The 17,302-nt window shown below is 50.8% G+C and overlaps 1 protein-coding gene across 6 annotated transcripts in view; it reads left to right on the top strand.

The window, feature by feature from the left end:
• The window catches only part of SSBP3 (single stranded DNA binding protein 3), a 55,677-nt gene that overhangs the window by 33,587 nt on the left and 4,788 nt on the right, over positions 1-17,302 (top strand). For 2 of the 6 annotated variants that reach the window (XM_033008755.2, XM_033008756.2), the window contains exons 5-9: positions 3,357-3,446; positions 11,733-11,813; positions 12,628-12,687; positions 14,717-14,783; positions 14,892-14,968. In XM_033008755.2, the coding sequence (XP_032864646.2) occupies positions 3,357-3,446; positions 11,733-11,813; positions 12,628-12,687; positions 14,717-14,783; positions 14,892-14,968 (375 nt within the window). The remainder of the gene's footprint in view (positions 1-3,356; positions 3,447-11,732; positions 11,814-12,627; positions 12,688-14,716; positions 14,784-14,891; positions 14,969-17,302) is intronic. The other 4 variants (XM_042803755.1, XM_042803776.1, XM_042803769.1 and 1 more) reach the window with 2 other exon arrangements.

Raw genomic sequence — 17,302 nt, 5'->3', positions numbered from 1 at the left:
TCCCACAGATAATTCAAGTGCCCAGCTCCCGGCTGTGCTGTTCTGTCCGATTTCCATTGCCTCCTGACCTCCATCCTTCTTTATTTGCAAAGCTATACTCGCAGGCAGCGGTAATAAATCAATTAATGACTCTGATGAATCGTTTAATGGCTGACAAAATAACACTACAGTCAACAGCTTGGATCTCTACAGCAGTACCAGAAGACGCTGGTTGACTCAGGGTAGGGAGACGAAACAGAGACTGTTAGCTCAATTAGTGCAATTAGTGTGCGATTTAAAGGCTTAGACGGCATCTGCTGGCGTACCGAGCCGGTGTGTTAACTGAGAGCTTCAGTTTGGAAGTGAAACACGGCAGTCCAGATTGTCACTGCTCTGCTGACTTCCACCAAAAAAGGGGAAAAAATCCAACCTCTGTGTGTGTGTGTGTGTGAAATATATATGCCTGTGTGTGTATACAGCTATATATGCCAGCCCCAGGAACTAAGTTTAATTTCCAGCATGGAGCAAATTTACCATCTAATAAAAGGCAAAGAAGCCGGCACGCTGGCTGTGCCAGAGCTGTCCTTGCTCATCTCCAGCAGCGGCCTCCGGCGTGCTTTGGTGGAAGGAAATTTGGGGTGTCTCATGCCAACGGGGACCTTCGTGGCTGGACGTGCTTTCGGTTTAGCGCCGAAAGGCGGTGGCAGAACGGGCTTCATGCTCCTGCACTGCACTGGTGCTGCCCGTCTCCTGTCAGCTTCATGGCATCTCCACCTTCCCTGTACCTGCGCCGGGGGGCTTGGGGGGTTTTAGGTATTCACCCAGTGAGAGGAGCTTGGCACAAACTCCAGCTGAAATCTCCAGAGTCCGTAAAAAGAGTTTCTGAGCCAAAAGGGTGAAAGTAAGCCAGGTGAGGGGAGCTGGGAGGGCAAGAAAGTCCTAATTTTCTGGAAACAGGTGCTAGAAAGCCCTTGGGGTTTGGGTGCTGACCGCTGGGGTTGGGTCTTCAGCTTCAGGGTTTGGGAAATTTGTTCCCACTGTTGTTTTTTCTTCTCTTTTTTCTTCCTTTTCTGGTGCATCCCAAGGGTTTTGCAGAGCTGTTGGAGCCGTGGCTGCTCTCCCGTTGCTTCTGCGGGGCTAAAGGTGCCTCGGTGTTTACCTTAGCAGCGGTGATGGGGAGGGGAATAAAAAAGAAATAAAATGTCACTTCGCAGCCTTGTAAATCATTCATCAAGGGCTGACCAGTTTGGCTCCCATCCTACAATATGCTCAGGGCACTTGTGGGTTTTTAATTACCGAGTTCTGCCAAGCGCCACATGTGCGAGGAACTTTATAATCCCCGTTTATGCTGTGAAGGCATAGGTGAGGTTTCGGGGTGTTTAACACAGAAAAATACTTTGTGGTTTTGTGGAAAAATAGGCATTTGCTTCAAGATTTTCCTTGGCTGCTTTGCCCCTCTCCCTCCGCTCCCTGTTGCGGAGGGAAGGAGGAGGGCAGTGTACTTTTCCCCTTGGATCCCCAAATATGTGTCCATCCTCACTCCCCACCTCTTTGGGATCCATTTCATTTTGGGAGATTCCCCCAGCAAAGGATTATGGTGTGCTGGAAATCTCTTGAAACCATAAAATATCACCTTGGCAGCTTTATTGCAGCGCTTGCCGCCTTGGGAGAGAAGCGTTTTGCGTGATAGAGGGTTTAATAAAGGAAATTCCAAATGGGCTCGCTGCAGTTTGGGGCTCGGTCTTAGATATTTTTGCATTAAGAACCGTCATCTGCTTTGCAGAGAAACTGCAATATGTTCATGGCCTTGGATTAAGATTTGGTTTTACTTTTATAGCTGACCCACTTGGGGGGATGGAGGGAGGGGGAGAACTGGGTTCACTCCCTCTCCCGTCTATTTTTGCTGCTGTCTGATGTATAAAAAGAGCCTGGAACGGGCAGGCTTATTTTTCCTGCCAGGACTTTTTTTTTTTTTTTTATTAACTGTAAAACCACTCAGATCTGGCCTTTGCTGTTGATGTGGGGAAAGCTGCTCAGGATGCCTTGCTGAGGGGCACGGGGGGAGCATGGTATGCGCTGTGCCTGGGGGCGCAGGACCCCGTAGTTGCAGGGGGACCCCAGTTATTTTGCAAAGGGGGTCTCATTTTGGGGAATCAGCCTGCGCTGTCGTCTCTGACACCTGCAGCTCTGAGGTGCTGGGGTAGGAAGAGGAACCACTCATCCAGCGTGGTCCTGGCCTTCATCCTGCACCCTGCACAGCAGCTCCTGCCGAGGAGTGTGATGGAGGGGGCACAAGGCAATGGTTAGCCTGATGCTCACCTGCCTCTGAGAGGCTTTCTGGCCTGGAATAGTGAGATTCCCAAGCAAATGTGGGACTCCCACTTTGGCAAGCCTTAGTCCTTAATGATAATCCTTAATTTTCTGGAGGGAGTAGTTCAGTGATCCAAACCCAATTAATATCACTGAGGGTCCCTTGTAACTGATTGGGAATGGGGGTTCATTTGATGATGGGTAAACAAGGGTGCACTTCAACAGCACAGCTATCACTCCTAACCCAGCAGGGATGTGAAGCTCTTTTTCTTACCATTTTCCTTCTGGGTAAGAGCCTGCCATCACACTGGTGCTTTCCCAAGGCTGTTTGGTGCATGCTGCCCTTCCCTCAGCACTGCCAGAGCTGCTCCTTGCACTAGGAAAACCTCATTTGTCTGTCAATGTACATCATGGAGAGGAAGTAAATACGAATAAAGATGCTGAGCAGGAGCAAGCGGGGTGTCCCGGTTCCCCATGTCTGCCCCCATCCCTCCTTTTTGGGACTGAGCCGTTTAGGTGGCTCATCCTGGGGAGGCACGAGGGGGAGTGTGACCTCACAGATTGGGTGCAATGAATTTGGAAATTCATAATAAAATCTTAGAGTGCTGGTGAGGTCGGGGAGGCATCTTTTTTGGAGAACTGAACTGATGAGCATGCGGGGGGAGGTGGGGTAAGAGAAGCATTTAAAAAGCCTTAAAAGAGCTTCTGCCTGAAGTGACGCATTGGCTGAGGCTCCTCAATGGATTAACGAGACTAAATGCCTGGGTAAATGAATAAATAAGCCCCAGAATTATCCCCAGGTTTTGTGCAGCCATCTTCTCCATGGGTGAATTGCAGAGGCCGGTGCCCCTCCGGCTCCGAGCATCCTCTGCTCGCTCCCCAGCCGGGGGAAGATGCTCAGGGCATGGGGAGCAATGCTTGGGACATGGGGAGCGATGCTCGGGGCTCTGGAGGTAACAGGCTAATTGACTCAGTGTGGTGTGGCAGGAGAGGTGGCTCTTTTAATGTGTTTTTTTCTTAACTCTGGTTCAAACCCACCATGTTTTCCCTGGTTTTGTTCCCCGCAGAGCGCAGCTGCCGCCCCGAGTCCCGTGCTTGGAAACATTCCCCCAAACGACGGGATGCCCGGGGGCCCCATCCCGCCCGGTTTCTTCCAGGTAGGCTGCCGCTCCTCCCGATGCTGACCTCCACACCACGCACGTGTTTGCTCATGCTCTGGGTGTCAGCGCTGTTGTGCTTGTGGTTTTTTTCCGAGGGGATGCTAGGGAAGCAGCATGCCCACATAGCTGACCTATCTAGGAATAATTTGTGTTCTGCTGTCCTTTCACGTTTGCTTTCTATTTTTTTGTGGCCTTAAAGCAAATTTCTTCCTTGCTCGAAGAGGTTACTGTGTATTTACAACCAATGTTTTTTTCAAAAGCTGCTTGGTTTGTGTTTGGGTTGGGATTGTATCTGTTCTCCGGTCCTAACAGACGTGCATAATTGAAAACATTCTGGATTTTGATTCCTGAAACTTTTTCCCCCCTCCTCTGGTTAACCACTTGATTTTTTCCAAATGCAATCACTGAAAGCATTAACAAACGCTGGCTGTGGCTGCAGGCAGGAGCAGGCTCCAGCCAAGTCCCCGAATGCCATGGAGGCACCTTGTAAGCAAATACCTAGTAAAGTCCCCAAAGTCCCCTCGCTCCTTCCTTCTCCCGCGCCGAGCTCTGACTGAGGAGGGGGTAACGTATGTTTGGAGTGACGCTGATGGAAAGGATCTCGACAAGCACACAGAAAAGTAGTTTTCAAAACTTGAACCGTGGGGATTTTTTGGGGTGTCTCTGGAATCTCTTTGCATGGCAAGAGCCACACTGGTTTGCAGCGGCATAAGCTCTCGGTGCATTAAAATCTTCCTTCTTGAGGAAGAAACACTTGTTCGTGTAACAAATGGGATAAGAGTTGAAAGGAATATTTGTTTTGGCAGGCTGCTTTTTTGTAATCTGGGCTTGTGATTTGTATATGGGAGAACTTCTCAGGCAGCAGACAGGCGGACTTGATAAGGCGCTTGTGATTTATTGTGGCGATATCTGAGCCCGATATCGCCGTTTGCGTGTGTGTGGGAAGGGGGAAGGAGGGTCCTGTCTTTTTTTTTTTTTTTTTTTTTTTAAGAGAGATCCCATTTCCTGAACATGCTTCTGACAAAGTAAGAATATCCGATATTGATCGGGAACCCTAAAACAGGCGAATCTTGTAGCAGCGCTCGGCGGCACGGGGTGAAGCCAACAGCGGAGATGCTATCTCGCAGGTCATAGCTGCTGCCAGCAATTCGAGTGCCAAGCTGCTGCTTCCAACAAATGTGTCTCTAAAAGTCCTGATCTCGCCCCACAGTGAAGCTGACTGTCCTTTGGGGCTCCTGCTTCACACAGAGCTGCGAGGGCTGCAAAACTGGCATGAAGTTAGGGCAAGGCTTCAAGAGTATGGTGGGTTGGCTTTTCCTGAGGGGGGAAGGTGAGGAAGAGGAGTCGCATCTCCCCAGACATGCTGTGCATGCTCACGTCTTGACTCTTCCCGTTGACAGCCTCCAAGCTGTCCCCCCTGCTTTCCTTTCTGCCCTCCTGTAGCATTTTTGCACTGAGAGCCTGACTCAGGAGCAGACAACCCACCCCAGCTCCCTACCTCTCGTGTGGCTGGTCCAGGAGCCTTTGGGGAAGGGGGTGCTCAAAAGCAGCCCTGTTTTCTTACGATCTTTGGTGGGGGAGGTCCTAAAAACCCAGCAGAAGTAATAGCATCAGTGCAGGTGGTGTGTGCGGGGAGGGATGCTGCCCATCCCCGGAGCTGCCGGAGGGCAGAGAAAGACGGGTGTCGATGCATATGGCTCGCATGTGACATCTCAAGAGCCTGCCTTTCCTGAAAGCCCTCCAACATCTGGTTTCTCCTCCCAGCCCTGGGGATGGAGGGGAGGAGGGGAGAAGAAAAATCCCACCTTTTAACACAGTCTGAACATCACCTCCATGAAAGCCCTTCTGATTTATTGCGGGTGCTGGAGCTCATTGCAGCTTCAGGAGATGCTGGAGACCAGCTCCTGCAGAGGTGGGCTGAAGGCTCGGCAGCGAGCCGGTTGCAGCTCGGGGGGGTAATTTCCTACCTCTGTAGGAAATTAAAGTGCTGAACATAAGAGAGCAAAACCAAAACAGTCACAGGAGATGAAAAGGACTTTCTCCCCAATTCTTGGTGTGCTAGCCCTGGGGGAGTGAGTGAGGCTCCTGGTGGCACCACCTCAGCTGGTGCCCTCCTTATAACCAGGAGAGCGGAGGATGGAGAGGGCTCAGGGGGTTTTAGCATCTTGCTCTTCCACACTGTACTGCAAGCCCCAGTGTCCTGCAGGGGATATCCTCGAGGGTAGCAGGCATGGGCAGACCTTTTTTGAGAGGGTTTAGAGGACCTGATCCTGTCCTGACATGGTGGGGCATCGCACCAGGAGCTGAGGAAGGAGTCACCAGCAAAGCTCAGGATTCAGAAACCCCATGCTGTTGCCCTGGGTTTGCGTGAACACCCCCAGCGCTCTGCATTCAGATGTGCATGGCTGTTTGGCAAAGGGAAAAAATCATACGGACAATTCCTGGGAGCTAGTGGCCCAAAAACCCACAGGAGTGAGCTTGGAGGAGAATTGATGGGCTGGGAAGGGGAGAAGAGAGGAGGAGTCCAGGCTGCAGCACACGCCTGCAGCCGCCGTCTTGCAGGGAGAGTCTCTTCCCCACCCTGGGGCTCAGCAGTGACCTTCGGGCTGGGGGCCAAGGGAAATGCAGCCCCCACAGTCTCCCAAAACCTTCCTAAAACGATGGGAGAGGAAAGGCTCTGAGCACCTTTGGGTTGCCAGGGCATTGCGTGGTACCAGCCAGCGGCACAGCGTCGGGCTGCGCTCTGGACAAAAGGTGGCTGGGTTGACGGCCAGCGTGGATAGATGCTTTTATTTAAATCTCTCTCTTTGTCCCGTTGAGATGAGCAAACAAACCCTTTGCTCATCTTCCTAAAGGTCATCGGAGGCGTTCCTGCTTTTGTTTTGAAAGCTGGATTGATGCCGGGGTGCAGATCCCTCAGAGGAGGGACAGGGGGTGCCAGGGAAATGCAGGAAGGAAAATTAAAAATTGAAAGCAATTAATACCACACCTTCTAAACACTAAATAAACGGAGGAGGGGGGGGGCTCAGTCAGCAGCCCCCCACCATGGTCGTGCCTCCTCTCCCTAGTGCGAACTCTCCGCGCCGCCCCGTACCCCGCACGCTGATGAAATGGAAAGTTGACCATAAATCAATGTCGGCGGCGGCGTTAGCTATGCATCAGCGGCTCGGCGCCGAGATGCACCAAAACAAAGCACCGGCTGCTCGGTGTTCCCACACTGCCCCCTAATGCAGAGAGACCTCGGGAGCCGGGGAGGACGGGGGGCTCCCCCCGACATCCCCTGCCCTCCCCGCCTCTCCTCCCTGCATCCCGGGGCACAGCTCTTTGGGTAAGGTCGCCCGCGGCGGTTGAGGATGGTAAAGCAGGGGTAACAGGATGGGGTCCCTGTTGTCCTGCTCCCTCACTGGGTGCCACCATTTTCTCAGCTGTCCTGACATCTCGGTGGGGTTTGCTGTTGCTCCACGGGTGCCACCAGCTATGATCAGCCAGCTCCAACCAGGTGGCACGAGAGCTGCAAAACCAGGCTGCCCTTCTTGAAATCCCAGGGCAGAACTTGGTATCAGCCTTGCACCGGGCGGGGTTTGAAGGAAGGTGACTTACGAGCTCAAGGAAAGGAAAAGCAAGCATCGGAGAAAGTTTTTTTTTTTCTGGAAGTTTAGTAGGATGCCTGAGGCTTTTGTACTGAGCGTCTGGAGCATATGGTGGGATTTGCAGTCAACTTTCTCTCGGGTGCTCCAGCCAGATGGAGGTGACTGTTCTTGGCTCCGGCTGACACGGGTTTGTTTCCTGAAGAGCTTGTGTTAAACATATTCCTTAAAACCAGGCTCCTGCAGTTGGGAGCCCCAGCTGCAGGCAAGGCAGAGCTCCTGCCCACGGCTGCCTTCCGCCGTCTGCGGGGGAACTTGGCCCGCCTTGCCTTGCCCTGCCTTGCCTTGCCTTGCCTTGCCTTGCCTTGCCTTGCCTTGCCTTGCCTTGCCTTGCTTGCCTTACTTGTCTTGCCTTGTCCTGCCTTGCCTTGTCTTGCCTTACTTGTCCTGCCTTGCCTTGCCTTGCCTTGTCTAGCCTTGACTTGTCTAGCCTTGACTTGTCTTGCCTTGCCTTGTCCTGCCTTGCCTTGCCCTGCCTTGCCTTGTCCTGCCTTGGCTTGCCTTACCTTGTCTTGTCTTGCCTTGCCTTGTCTCATCCTGCCTTGCCTTGTCCTGCCTTGCCTCATCCTGCCTTGGCTTGCCTTGGCTTGCCTTACCTTGTCTTCTCTTGCCTTACCTTGTCCTGCCTTACCTTGTCCTGCCTTGCCTTGTCCTGCCTTGCCTTGCCTTGCCCTCTCTCAGGAAAGTGCAGTTGAGTGCTCACCCAGCACTGTGCACTGGAAGGCCACCATGATCTTCCTCTTTCAAGGCACCTGGAGCATCTCTCCTAAAGGCTTCTTCAGAGATGTCTTATTTTTCTGCTGACCACTTGCAAAACTTCCCCCTCCTTTGGTAGAAAGAAATCTCATATCCAATAAAACCAGGCACATCTTTAATTAATCTTCATCTAATTTATTTTAATATTTTCTAATGTCGAAACTGGTAGGCAGGGACAGGTATTTTAAAACACAAGGTGCCTTCCTATCGCTAACTCTAAATTGTCGATATCTCATGGCAGCAATGCTTTGCCTTCTCGTACCATCCTGTATTGTTCTGCCACCCCTAGAGGTCTTGAAAATGTTTTTAAATAGAAAAACGCCCCCATTAGCTGAAAGTATGCAGCCCATAAAACATGATCCATTTGTGGTGAATTACACTGGAAACATAAATTGACACACACAGAGCTATGATTGCTCATGCCATTTTCCATCTTTAATATTTTACAAGAAGTTTGAGGACTCAAGCTCGTGAAAGACAGAGTGGAAATAACCTGATTGTGTGGAAACTCCCCATAGAAGGCATCAGCAGCAGCAAACTTGGGTCGTTGGATGGGCCAGGTTGGGCTTTTAATGTCCCCACAGTATAGAGGGGAGAAAAAAATGAGTTTCCTTTAATGCCATTTTAGCTGTTTGGGGTTGTTTGTTGGGGGTTTTTTGAGGCAACTACAGGAAAGTGAAGAATAACCCCCCCTGTGCAAGGCATCTAGTTTGGGGAGGAAAGAAAACAAAAAAAACAAAAAAAAACCCCAAACAAACAAAAAAAAACCCCAAACAAACAAACAAAAAAACACACAAAAAAAAAAAAAAAAAGAAACTTGAGAGATGATGGGATTTCTCTGGTTGGGGAGAGTGCTGGAGGTGAGAGTGAATTAACTGCAGAGTAGGTCCTGCTCGCCCAGCACGGCGTGTCAGACAGAGCGCTGCTGAGAGGACGCGACGCCGGGGGCACTGGGATGTGGAGGAAGCAGGACTGTGTGCATTTGCCCTCCTCTTGTAACAGCACTAATTAATAACTGCTAAATACACATTTTTTAAGAAAAAGGGGTTGTTCTGTTGGTTGGAGCCCACATGTCATCTCTGCAAAACACTTGTCTCCAACTGCCGTGGTCCATCGGGATCATCTGCTGCTTCCTCTGCAGCGAGGATAACCCGTGCAAAAAAGCAACCGATGCGGCAGGCGTTCCCGGCCGGACCCAGGTCCCAGCCCTGAAACATCTGCAAATATTTACGGAGATAACAATATCCAGAGGGTCTGCGTTTCTGACGGAGCACAGCAGCCGAGCCAGGAGGGGGCCGCGGCAGTTGCAGCCCGGAGCCAGCCTTTCAGATGATGCGGCTCGTTGCTGTTTCGGAAAGGCAAAAAAAAAGAATTTAAAAGAAAAAAAAAAAAAAAAAAAAAGCCCCTTTTGCACGAGCTGGGTGTCTGCAGTCGTGTTATTCAGAAACCTGTGCCGGCAGCAGTAGCACATGGGATGATGCAATGGGAAGGATGCAGGGCGCTGAGCCTGGAGCATCCCAGGGAGCAGCCCTGGGGCGTTGGGGCAGGACCACACTCCGGAGGATGCATTCAGCAGCACAAACAACTGATGCTTTCCGGATCCGATTGCAGTGGGGAGAAGGGGCGGGGGGGGATTTTTCTCTGGTGAAAATGCTGCTGCGTCCTGGTGATGGTTTTTCTACAGTAACCAAACGCTGCTCGCACTGCGCTGCTCTAAGTGCAGACCCAGAGCAGCACCTCCGAGCCCAGCTGGGGTACGTGTAGATGGCCATGTCCCCCACGTGTTGGGTACCTGTTAAGCCCACACGCCAGGGGATAGGAGAGGGAGGACCTCAGGGCTTTAATGACAGAGTTAATAACATCAGGATGGGGTCTGTGTGCTTGTCCAGTGAGTGCCTGGATAACAGTGACCTCCTCCTTGCAGCGCAGCAAGGCAGGCGTTGTGGAGGACCTGTTGACTCTTGCATTGATGGGACTCAAGGGTTGGCCTCTGCGCCTCCTGTTTTTTCCCTTCCACTTGGTTTCATCACTCGTTCACCTCTGCCCGTCTTCCCTACCCAAAATCCTGCAGCTGTGATGTGTAGGAAGGGCTTTGGTGGTGGCCAGACCTCGGTGGGGGTTGCTGTCCTCCATGAACCGGCGGTGGGAGGTGGCTGTGGCCCCTGGTGTGGTTTGCACTTGCACAGTTAGCCACCTCGGAAGCGAAAATAAGTCAAGTTTCATGCGTGGAGGTGACTTCTGCTAAAGGAGGTTGATGCTACAGTTGGATCACAGAGGTCTGTCTTCTCCACTCTGGTGGGACGTGGACGAAGAAGACAGTTGTGTTGGCAAAGCGGGGGTTGTCCTGAGGCAGGAGGGGCAGGGGGCTGATTGCCTTTGGCTCCTGGCAAATAAATGGTGGTGTAAGTGGTGGGACTTCATTTCCCCAGGCACAGTGGCAGGAGCAGAGAGGCTGGCAGGAGGCTGTTGGTTTAGATCCGCTTGGCTCCATCTCGCTGCTGAACTGTACAAATTAAAAAAAAAAAAAAAAAAAAAAAAAAAAAGAGAGAGAAAAAAACCCACCCTCTTACTTTATTTACATTGCACTCAAGTTTCTGCCGTACAAAAGATTTGCAGGTGCAAATATGTCCTGCCTTCATTAACTTCCCCTCCCTTTTTAATTTATGTGATTTCAATTTTCCTTCCCTGTACTGTTAATTAGGGGACCCTCTAATCAGTACCATTATCACAGTGGTATTCATGTTTAGGAAAGCTGCTAAACAAATGCTTGCAAAATTGCTAAATGGCTAATTAATGTCTGTTAATTAAGAAAATTGCTCATGGTAACAAACCATGCCATTGCTGGCAGCAGCTAGAAGGCGAACACTTGTTGAAATTAGTAACGAGGCAGGTAGAAAACATCTGCTCCGGCGCCGGTCCTGGAGCCTGCCATCGCTTCCCATCACCTACTGACAAAGCTTGTTTGCTTTCTCTACCAATTACACCTCCTTTTACTCAAAAAATACTTTTTTAATTTTTCCTTACATTAACACGCACTGGTATATTCTTGCATTGAACTCACGGTTTTTCCAAGCAAATTTTCATTTTGTGCTTTTAAGGGAAATTTAAAAAAAAAAAAAAAAAGGAAAAAGAAAAAGTGGGCGTTCGAGCCCAAAATGTCAGCGGCTGCTGCATTGCAGCCTTAAACCTGCACCAACTAATCTCTCCTTTTTTCCCCTAGACATCCTTTCTTTGCTCGCAAGCCATTTTACTCGCATCCTTAGGGAATCCACCTCGAGGAAGGATGTTGCATCCGCACAGGCTGGCGATGCAGCCCCAGTTGTGCCGGCCAAACGCTGCCCAGGGGCGAGCTGGGACGCGCTCCGCGTCCTCTGCGCTCGCTCCAGCACCTCCAGTGAACCACGGTCCAAATAAAAAAAAAAAAGCCAAAACCCGGAGGTGTTTCCAACCTTCGGGATGAGAGAGGAAAAAAACATATTTTTTTTTGTTTGGGGATGTTTTTTGTATTTCCCCCAACCTCACTGGTCCTCTCCTGCATATTTTTTCTTCCTCGTTGCACGCCCTTGCAAAGTGTCTCCCTCTGTGTTTATCATTGCAGACTTGGTTGAACTACCAGACCGTTTACCGTCAATGTGGCTGCTGTATTTTGACAGATGTTCTGATTTTTAATTTTTTTTTTTTTTGCATATATCATTATTCATTGTTCAGCTACAAATGAATAGAAACTCAATTAAAAAGAGGAAAAAAGACAAAAAAAAAAATTAAAAATGGGAGAACTGACTCCCCGACAAAACAGGTCCACCCGTCAATCCTTTTTTTAGCTCTTTTCTGCGCTTTCATGTGCTAATCTATAACCTCCTTCTACTGTCTGACCTCACAGGGACCGCCTGGGTCACAGCCCTCGCCACACGCACAGCCTCCACCCCACAATCCTAACAGCATGATGGGACCCCACAGTCAGGTAAAGACACTAGTGATGGGTAGGGCTGTGAACCGGGACGTGCGCTCGATTTGCTTTTTTTTTTTTTTTTTTTTTTTTCTTTTTTTTTTTCTTTTTCCTCTATAAGCATGTTGGGCAGCGGGAACCCGCTCCCCTGGGGAGCATCCCCCCGGGCACCCCAGCTGCGAAGCAAATACTGGGGGTTTTTTTCCCTTTTTTTTTTTTTTTTTTTTTTTTTTTTTTTCCGGATGTGCAGTTGTCAATGGACTGAGAGAAGTCAATCATGGGTATCAGAATGTTTTACCTTCCCAAGGTAGCCTGAGAAGTTTAACTTGATGTGGGTTTTTAAGCTTCTGTTAGTAGCAGCAGTTGTAAAAAAGTAACTTTCAGTCTTTCTTCTTTTTTTTTCAGTACTTAGCATTGGGGTTTTTTTTTGTGTGTGCGTGTCTGTATGTGCTTATTTGCCACTTTTTTTAATATATCTCTGTATATTTAAACTTGAACAGTATCTAACACTCAGGGTTTCCCATGCACTAATTTTAACAGCCTCACCTAGTATTGCCGATGTCAAACGCTCTCAAACAATAAATCTCCAGTGAAAATGTTAAAAACAGACTCCGGACATCGTGGGGTTTTTTCTTTTTTTTATTTTGAAACTTAACTTTTTTAAAAAGGATGTCTCCAGAAAAAAAAAAAAAAAAACAAAAAAAAACAACAACAACAACAAAAAAATAGAATACAAACCAAACCCAGTGTGTACAGTCTAACCGGCGCGCGTGGGGAGCGTGCTGCCTCCCCGCAGCTCGGCCCTGACCTCCCTTTTGTGTCCCCGCAGCCGTTCATGTCGCCGCGCTACGCCGGAGGTCCCCGGCCCCCCATCAGGATGGGCAACCAGGTACTGCGCGCCCGGGCTCCCCGCCGACGGGTTTCCTGGGGGGGGGGCTGTTATTTGGGGAGGGGAACGAGGGCCACGTGTCCTGCGGATGCTCCTTGGGTTTGGACAGCAAGCATCGCCTCCCTCGGGCATCCTCCGTTTTCCCGGCGCTGGAGCATCCGTGTCACATAACCGTTTTATTTTAATTTTATTGTGAGGTTCGGGCACATCCAGGGTGTAAATGGCGGCGGGGAATGTGCCGCTTGTCATCGGTGGCGTTCTCAGCACGGCCGTGCCATGCTGCGGGCTCGCTGCCCGGCTGGATTTTCCCTGCAATCGCAGAAAATTAAAGTGATGGAGATAATCCTGCTGCTGGGTTGACCGAGCGCTTAGATCAGCGGTGGGGTCAAGCAGGGCAGGTCACTGCTGAATTTTTTGGGTCGGTTTATCCTCTTATCCTGGCTTAAACAAGGGCAGTTTGTTTCTGGCCTTACGGAGCGAGGCTTCCACCCCACGCGCTGCCTGAACGTGTGGCCTTCGGTTGAGGAATTCATCTCGTTCCCAACGATGCTGTGCAGATCCATAGGGTAATGACTGAGCCAGAGGTTATTTGTCATTAAAGGAAACCTCTAATTCCTTTGAGTAGCAAAGGTGACTGTGCAGAAATAATCGTGGGGGCTTGTTTTTTGGCTAATAATGTTATTTTTATACAGCTCTTAGTGGCAGAAAGAGCAGGATAGTCAGAAATAGGATGTAGCAGGTTGCTTTGTGTTTGTGATTGCTGGATCTGAGACTTGAATCACTGGAACTTGCAAAATGATGGTGAGACAGCTGAGATGTAGCTGAGAAAGGCTCAGGGAAGGCTGATGTAGGATCCCCAAGCCCAGCTGAGCTGGAACAGCCTCCCACCTAGGGCACTGGTGGCTGTTTTAGTGAGGTATTAGTTAACTGCACCTCCTCACAGGACAGTTTTAAGGGGATCCCATCCTGCTGCGGTCCTGGGCTCATCCCGAGCTCCAGTGGAGGTGAGCACAGTGAGCTGGGACAGGCAGGAGAAGCAGGGGAGCGGTTGGGGGAGGCTGCTCTTGTAGCAGAATCCAGCATCCAGGAGTGGGTAAAGTTAATTAGAAGGACTGAATTTTTTTCCCGCCCCAACACCACATATAAAACACAGGTTTGTACCTATGCAGAGCTCGACAAGGTTATGGTCACATCCAGAGGGATAATAGGAATAAATAGGCAGGCAGGAAGGTCAGGGAGCAGAAGTGTAAATATCCATCACTACAGCCTCCTTAGTTCATCGTCTTCCTGCTGCCAGCTTCCAAGCTGCAAAAAAAAAATGGGGACTGGGCAGATTCTGCCTGGGCACGGCCCACGGTGCTCCAGCAGTGGGGTCCATCTCCAGCAGTGGGGTCCATCTCCAGCAGTGGGGTCCATCGTGTGTGTCGGCATTCAAATAAAAGGCAGCGCTGCAGCAAAACTGTTTACAGTTTGCTTCCCCCCCAGGCAGATGATATCTGTGTTTTTCTCCCCCCTTTATCTGTTCAGAGCCGCCTTTGAACTTTAAATAGCCGAGTGTGGGTTTGGGAGGAGGGAAGCATCCGTCTTCCTGCGTGGGGGTGGGTCCAAACGCTGCTCTGCTGGGAGGGGAGCATCTCCCCACTGGCAGCCGATGAATCCGGCTTGGTCCTGGTGCTGTGTAAATACCGGGGAGCCGCGCTGCCCGCCTCCTTTCCCTGTTTTGATACCTCTGCCCTGTGCAGCCCGGGCTTTCCCCAGCCGCCCTAAAATACAGCAGCCTGGTGGTGTGCAGGCTGCGGGGAGGGGAGTTAACTCTGGCACCTTGTTTGGTTTTTGGAGGGCGTTTGTGAAAGGAAAGGGGAGATAAATGCCCGGAGGCTGTAGGACGATGCAGCGGGATACGGGATGCAGGTCGTGCCGCGATGGCCGAGGAGCCCCCTGAAAGCCTAAAGCCTCAACCAAAACCTATCTGTAGGCTGCCTGTTAGCAGTCAGTGTGTTTTTTAATCTTCCTCCCCTTGTTTTCACAGCCCCCGGGTGCTGTTCCCGGTACACAGCCGTTGCTGCCCAATTCGATGGATCCCACGCGACAGCAAGGTAAACCCAGCGGAGGAGGGTTGAACATTAATGCTTCTCGTTAGCTGTTGGTTTGGGGACTCAGAGTGGCTGCTGTGTCACGTAACACCCCTGTTTTCCTCCCAACAGGGCACCCTAACATGGGCGGCCCCATGCAAAGGATGAATCCTCCGCGAGGGATGGGCCCCATGGGTCCCGGTCCGCAGGTAAGCCCAGCACCAAAGAGCATCTTAGGGCTTGGCAAACGCCGAGCACCATCGAAACAACCTCCTGGGGCTCAGAGGGCTGGGAGTTCCCCCCCACACACCCTGTCCCCCCCCCCCATTAGTGTTAATGTGTTTTACATTAGTCTTGCGTCTGGAAATCCCTCCTTTTAACACGAGTGAGGTCTTCAGAGCTCATTAAGGGTATTGCAACCTCCCTCCTGCCCTCCCGTCAAAGGGGATGGCACTTAGCGCCGCGCCAGAGTAACCTTTGAGTGCATTACACTGCCTGCCTGGGAAATGGTTATGACCCTAACAGTGGGAAAGGGAAAGGAGGCTTGCATTAAAAATAAATAAATAAAAATAAATGGCAAAGATCCCTTTAGCAGGGGAATAAGGCTTTCCTCTGTGAGGTTCCCCTCCTCCTGCCCTTCCTGCTGCCTGCTTGAGCTCCCTATTTCAGGAAAGGGGAGTAAACTCCTGAAATTAAGCAGATCTGGGTTAATATATGCTGTCTCTCCGTCGATTCACTTTACAGAGTGGCTTGTTGTTGACTCACTCCTGTTTGTTCCTTCTACGAGACTTCAAAACCAGATTACCATATTTTGGTTGGAGGTTTATCCTCTCTGCATCGTCGCCTACGTCAAGTTTGTAGCGCGAGGATCAGAGTCTGTCAAGAGATGAGCAGGCACGCCGGAGTTTTGTTTTGTTTTTCCCCCAGAGACTGTTGTGATAAGCGAGTATTGTGTAAAGAGGGAGTTGTGTCATCTCCTTTTTAACACCAGCCTGAGGATGCTGCTCAGGGGTGCCCGGCCGACTCTGCAGGCACCCGGATCCACCCTGGGGCAGGGAATAAAAAACCTGCACGAGCACCGTTTCGCGGAGAAGCCCTCCGATAGCGCCGCCGCTCTGCTTAGAATCCTTCTTTCCTGGAGGATTGCACCCAAAAAAGAAAAAAAAAAAAAAAAAATAAAAAATGGCATTTGTTAGCGTGGCCTGCGCCAAGGCGAGTGGCGGCACTTTGCCTGGGGGAGGCTGCTCGCTTCCCACTTGCAAAGCTCTCCGTGAAACTTGGAAGCCGCGAGCGCGCGTTCAGTGCCGCGTGGGCTGCGGCGGCTCTGGGAGCCGGCAGGAGTTGTGAAATGTTCAGAGCTTTATTTTTGACTCCGCCGTTCCCTGTGTATGTACATTAGGGAGAGGGTTTTTTTTTTTTTTTTTAAAAGGCAGCCTTCCCCTGGAGAAGGCGCTGGGCTTCCCAATCTGGCTCCTGCGGGGCGCTGCCTCCCCGCAGCCGTCCAGGAACCAGCGCCTGTGCTGACAACCACCAAAAATATCGAACCAAACCCAGCAGCCCCTCACCCCTCGCATGCCCAGGGCTTTGATTTCTTTAAGCTTTGCATCAGGACCTCCCCAAATACTCCTTAAATTATTCCAAAGGGCTGCAGAGCATCCAGCCAGGACACCCCAGCGTCCTGACAACAGCTACTTATTACGCACTGATGATGAATCATCCCTTACAGCCGATGGCCGCTGCCTTTTTCTCTTTAATAATCGCAGTTTTAGCTCTGCAGAGGCCGGGATTAGGTTTGCCAGTACCTCTACGAAGAGGGTTTGTAGCTCGCTGGGTTTCGGCAGTGCCTTGCTGGAGCCCAGCACCCAGGTCGCTCGGCACAGCTGCGTTCCCTCCCCACCCTCCCTGAGCATCTTTCAGATGGCTTCGTTTTCCAGCCTTTCAGCTCCAATTAAAAACGCTGAGCTTTTTTTTTTTTTTTTTTTTTAAACAAGGGGGTTTGATGCTGCTATTCAGTGTAAATGGCTGGATTTCAATCAATTAAGGACTTGCCAGTAATTTGTTTGGGGAAAACCCTTTTCTGCCTCTTCAAAACAAACTTTGGCGATGCCCTCAGCAGAGCATCGTGCTCCAGTGCGTCCATAATTGCAGGGGAAAATGGACGGCACTGAAGTATTGCATTTAAAATCCATCTTGGAGCACTGTGAGGGGCTGCGAAATAGGAAGCAGCCAGCCGTCCCCCCTCCTGCCCTAGCCATTTTTTCTCTAAATGGCAGAAATACAGCCCAAAAAGATGCATCATGGGGGGAAGGTGGGAGGGGACTAGCAGCAGCAGCACGACCTAAATCCGGCTGCACGTTGCCCGGAGGGCGCGGGGAGCAAAGCGCAGACCAAATGGAGCGTGGCATTCGGGGGATTCCTCTTCCTTCACTGCCTTGGGCTTGGCTTTGTACTAGAGCTGGTTTTAGGAGATGGCGGGACGCAGATCTGAGGCTCCCGGTCCCAGCTGGAGGCTAAGCCGGGGTGGAATAAGTCAGGAGAGGAGC

Source organism: Tyto alba, unplaced genomic scaffold (genome assembly GCF_018691265.1).
Source record: "Tyto alba isolate M040663 unplaced genomic scaffold, T.alba_DEE_v4.0 Super-Scaffold_1000006, whole genome shotgun sequence".
Taxonomy (NCBI): domain Eukaryota; kingdom Metazoa; phylum Chordata; class Aves; order Strigiformes; family Tytonidae; genus Tyto; species Tyto alba.
Note: the sequence above shows the minus strand (reverse complement) of the source record. Positions and strands in the feature narration are given on the sequence as shown.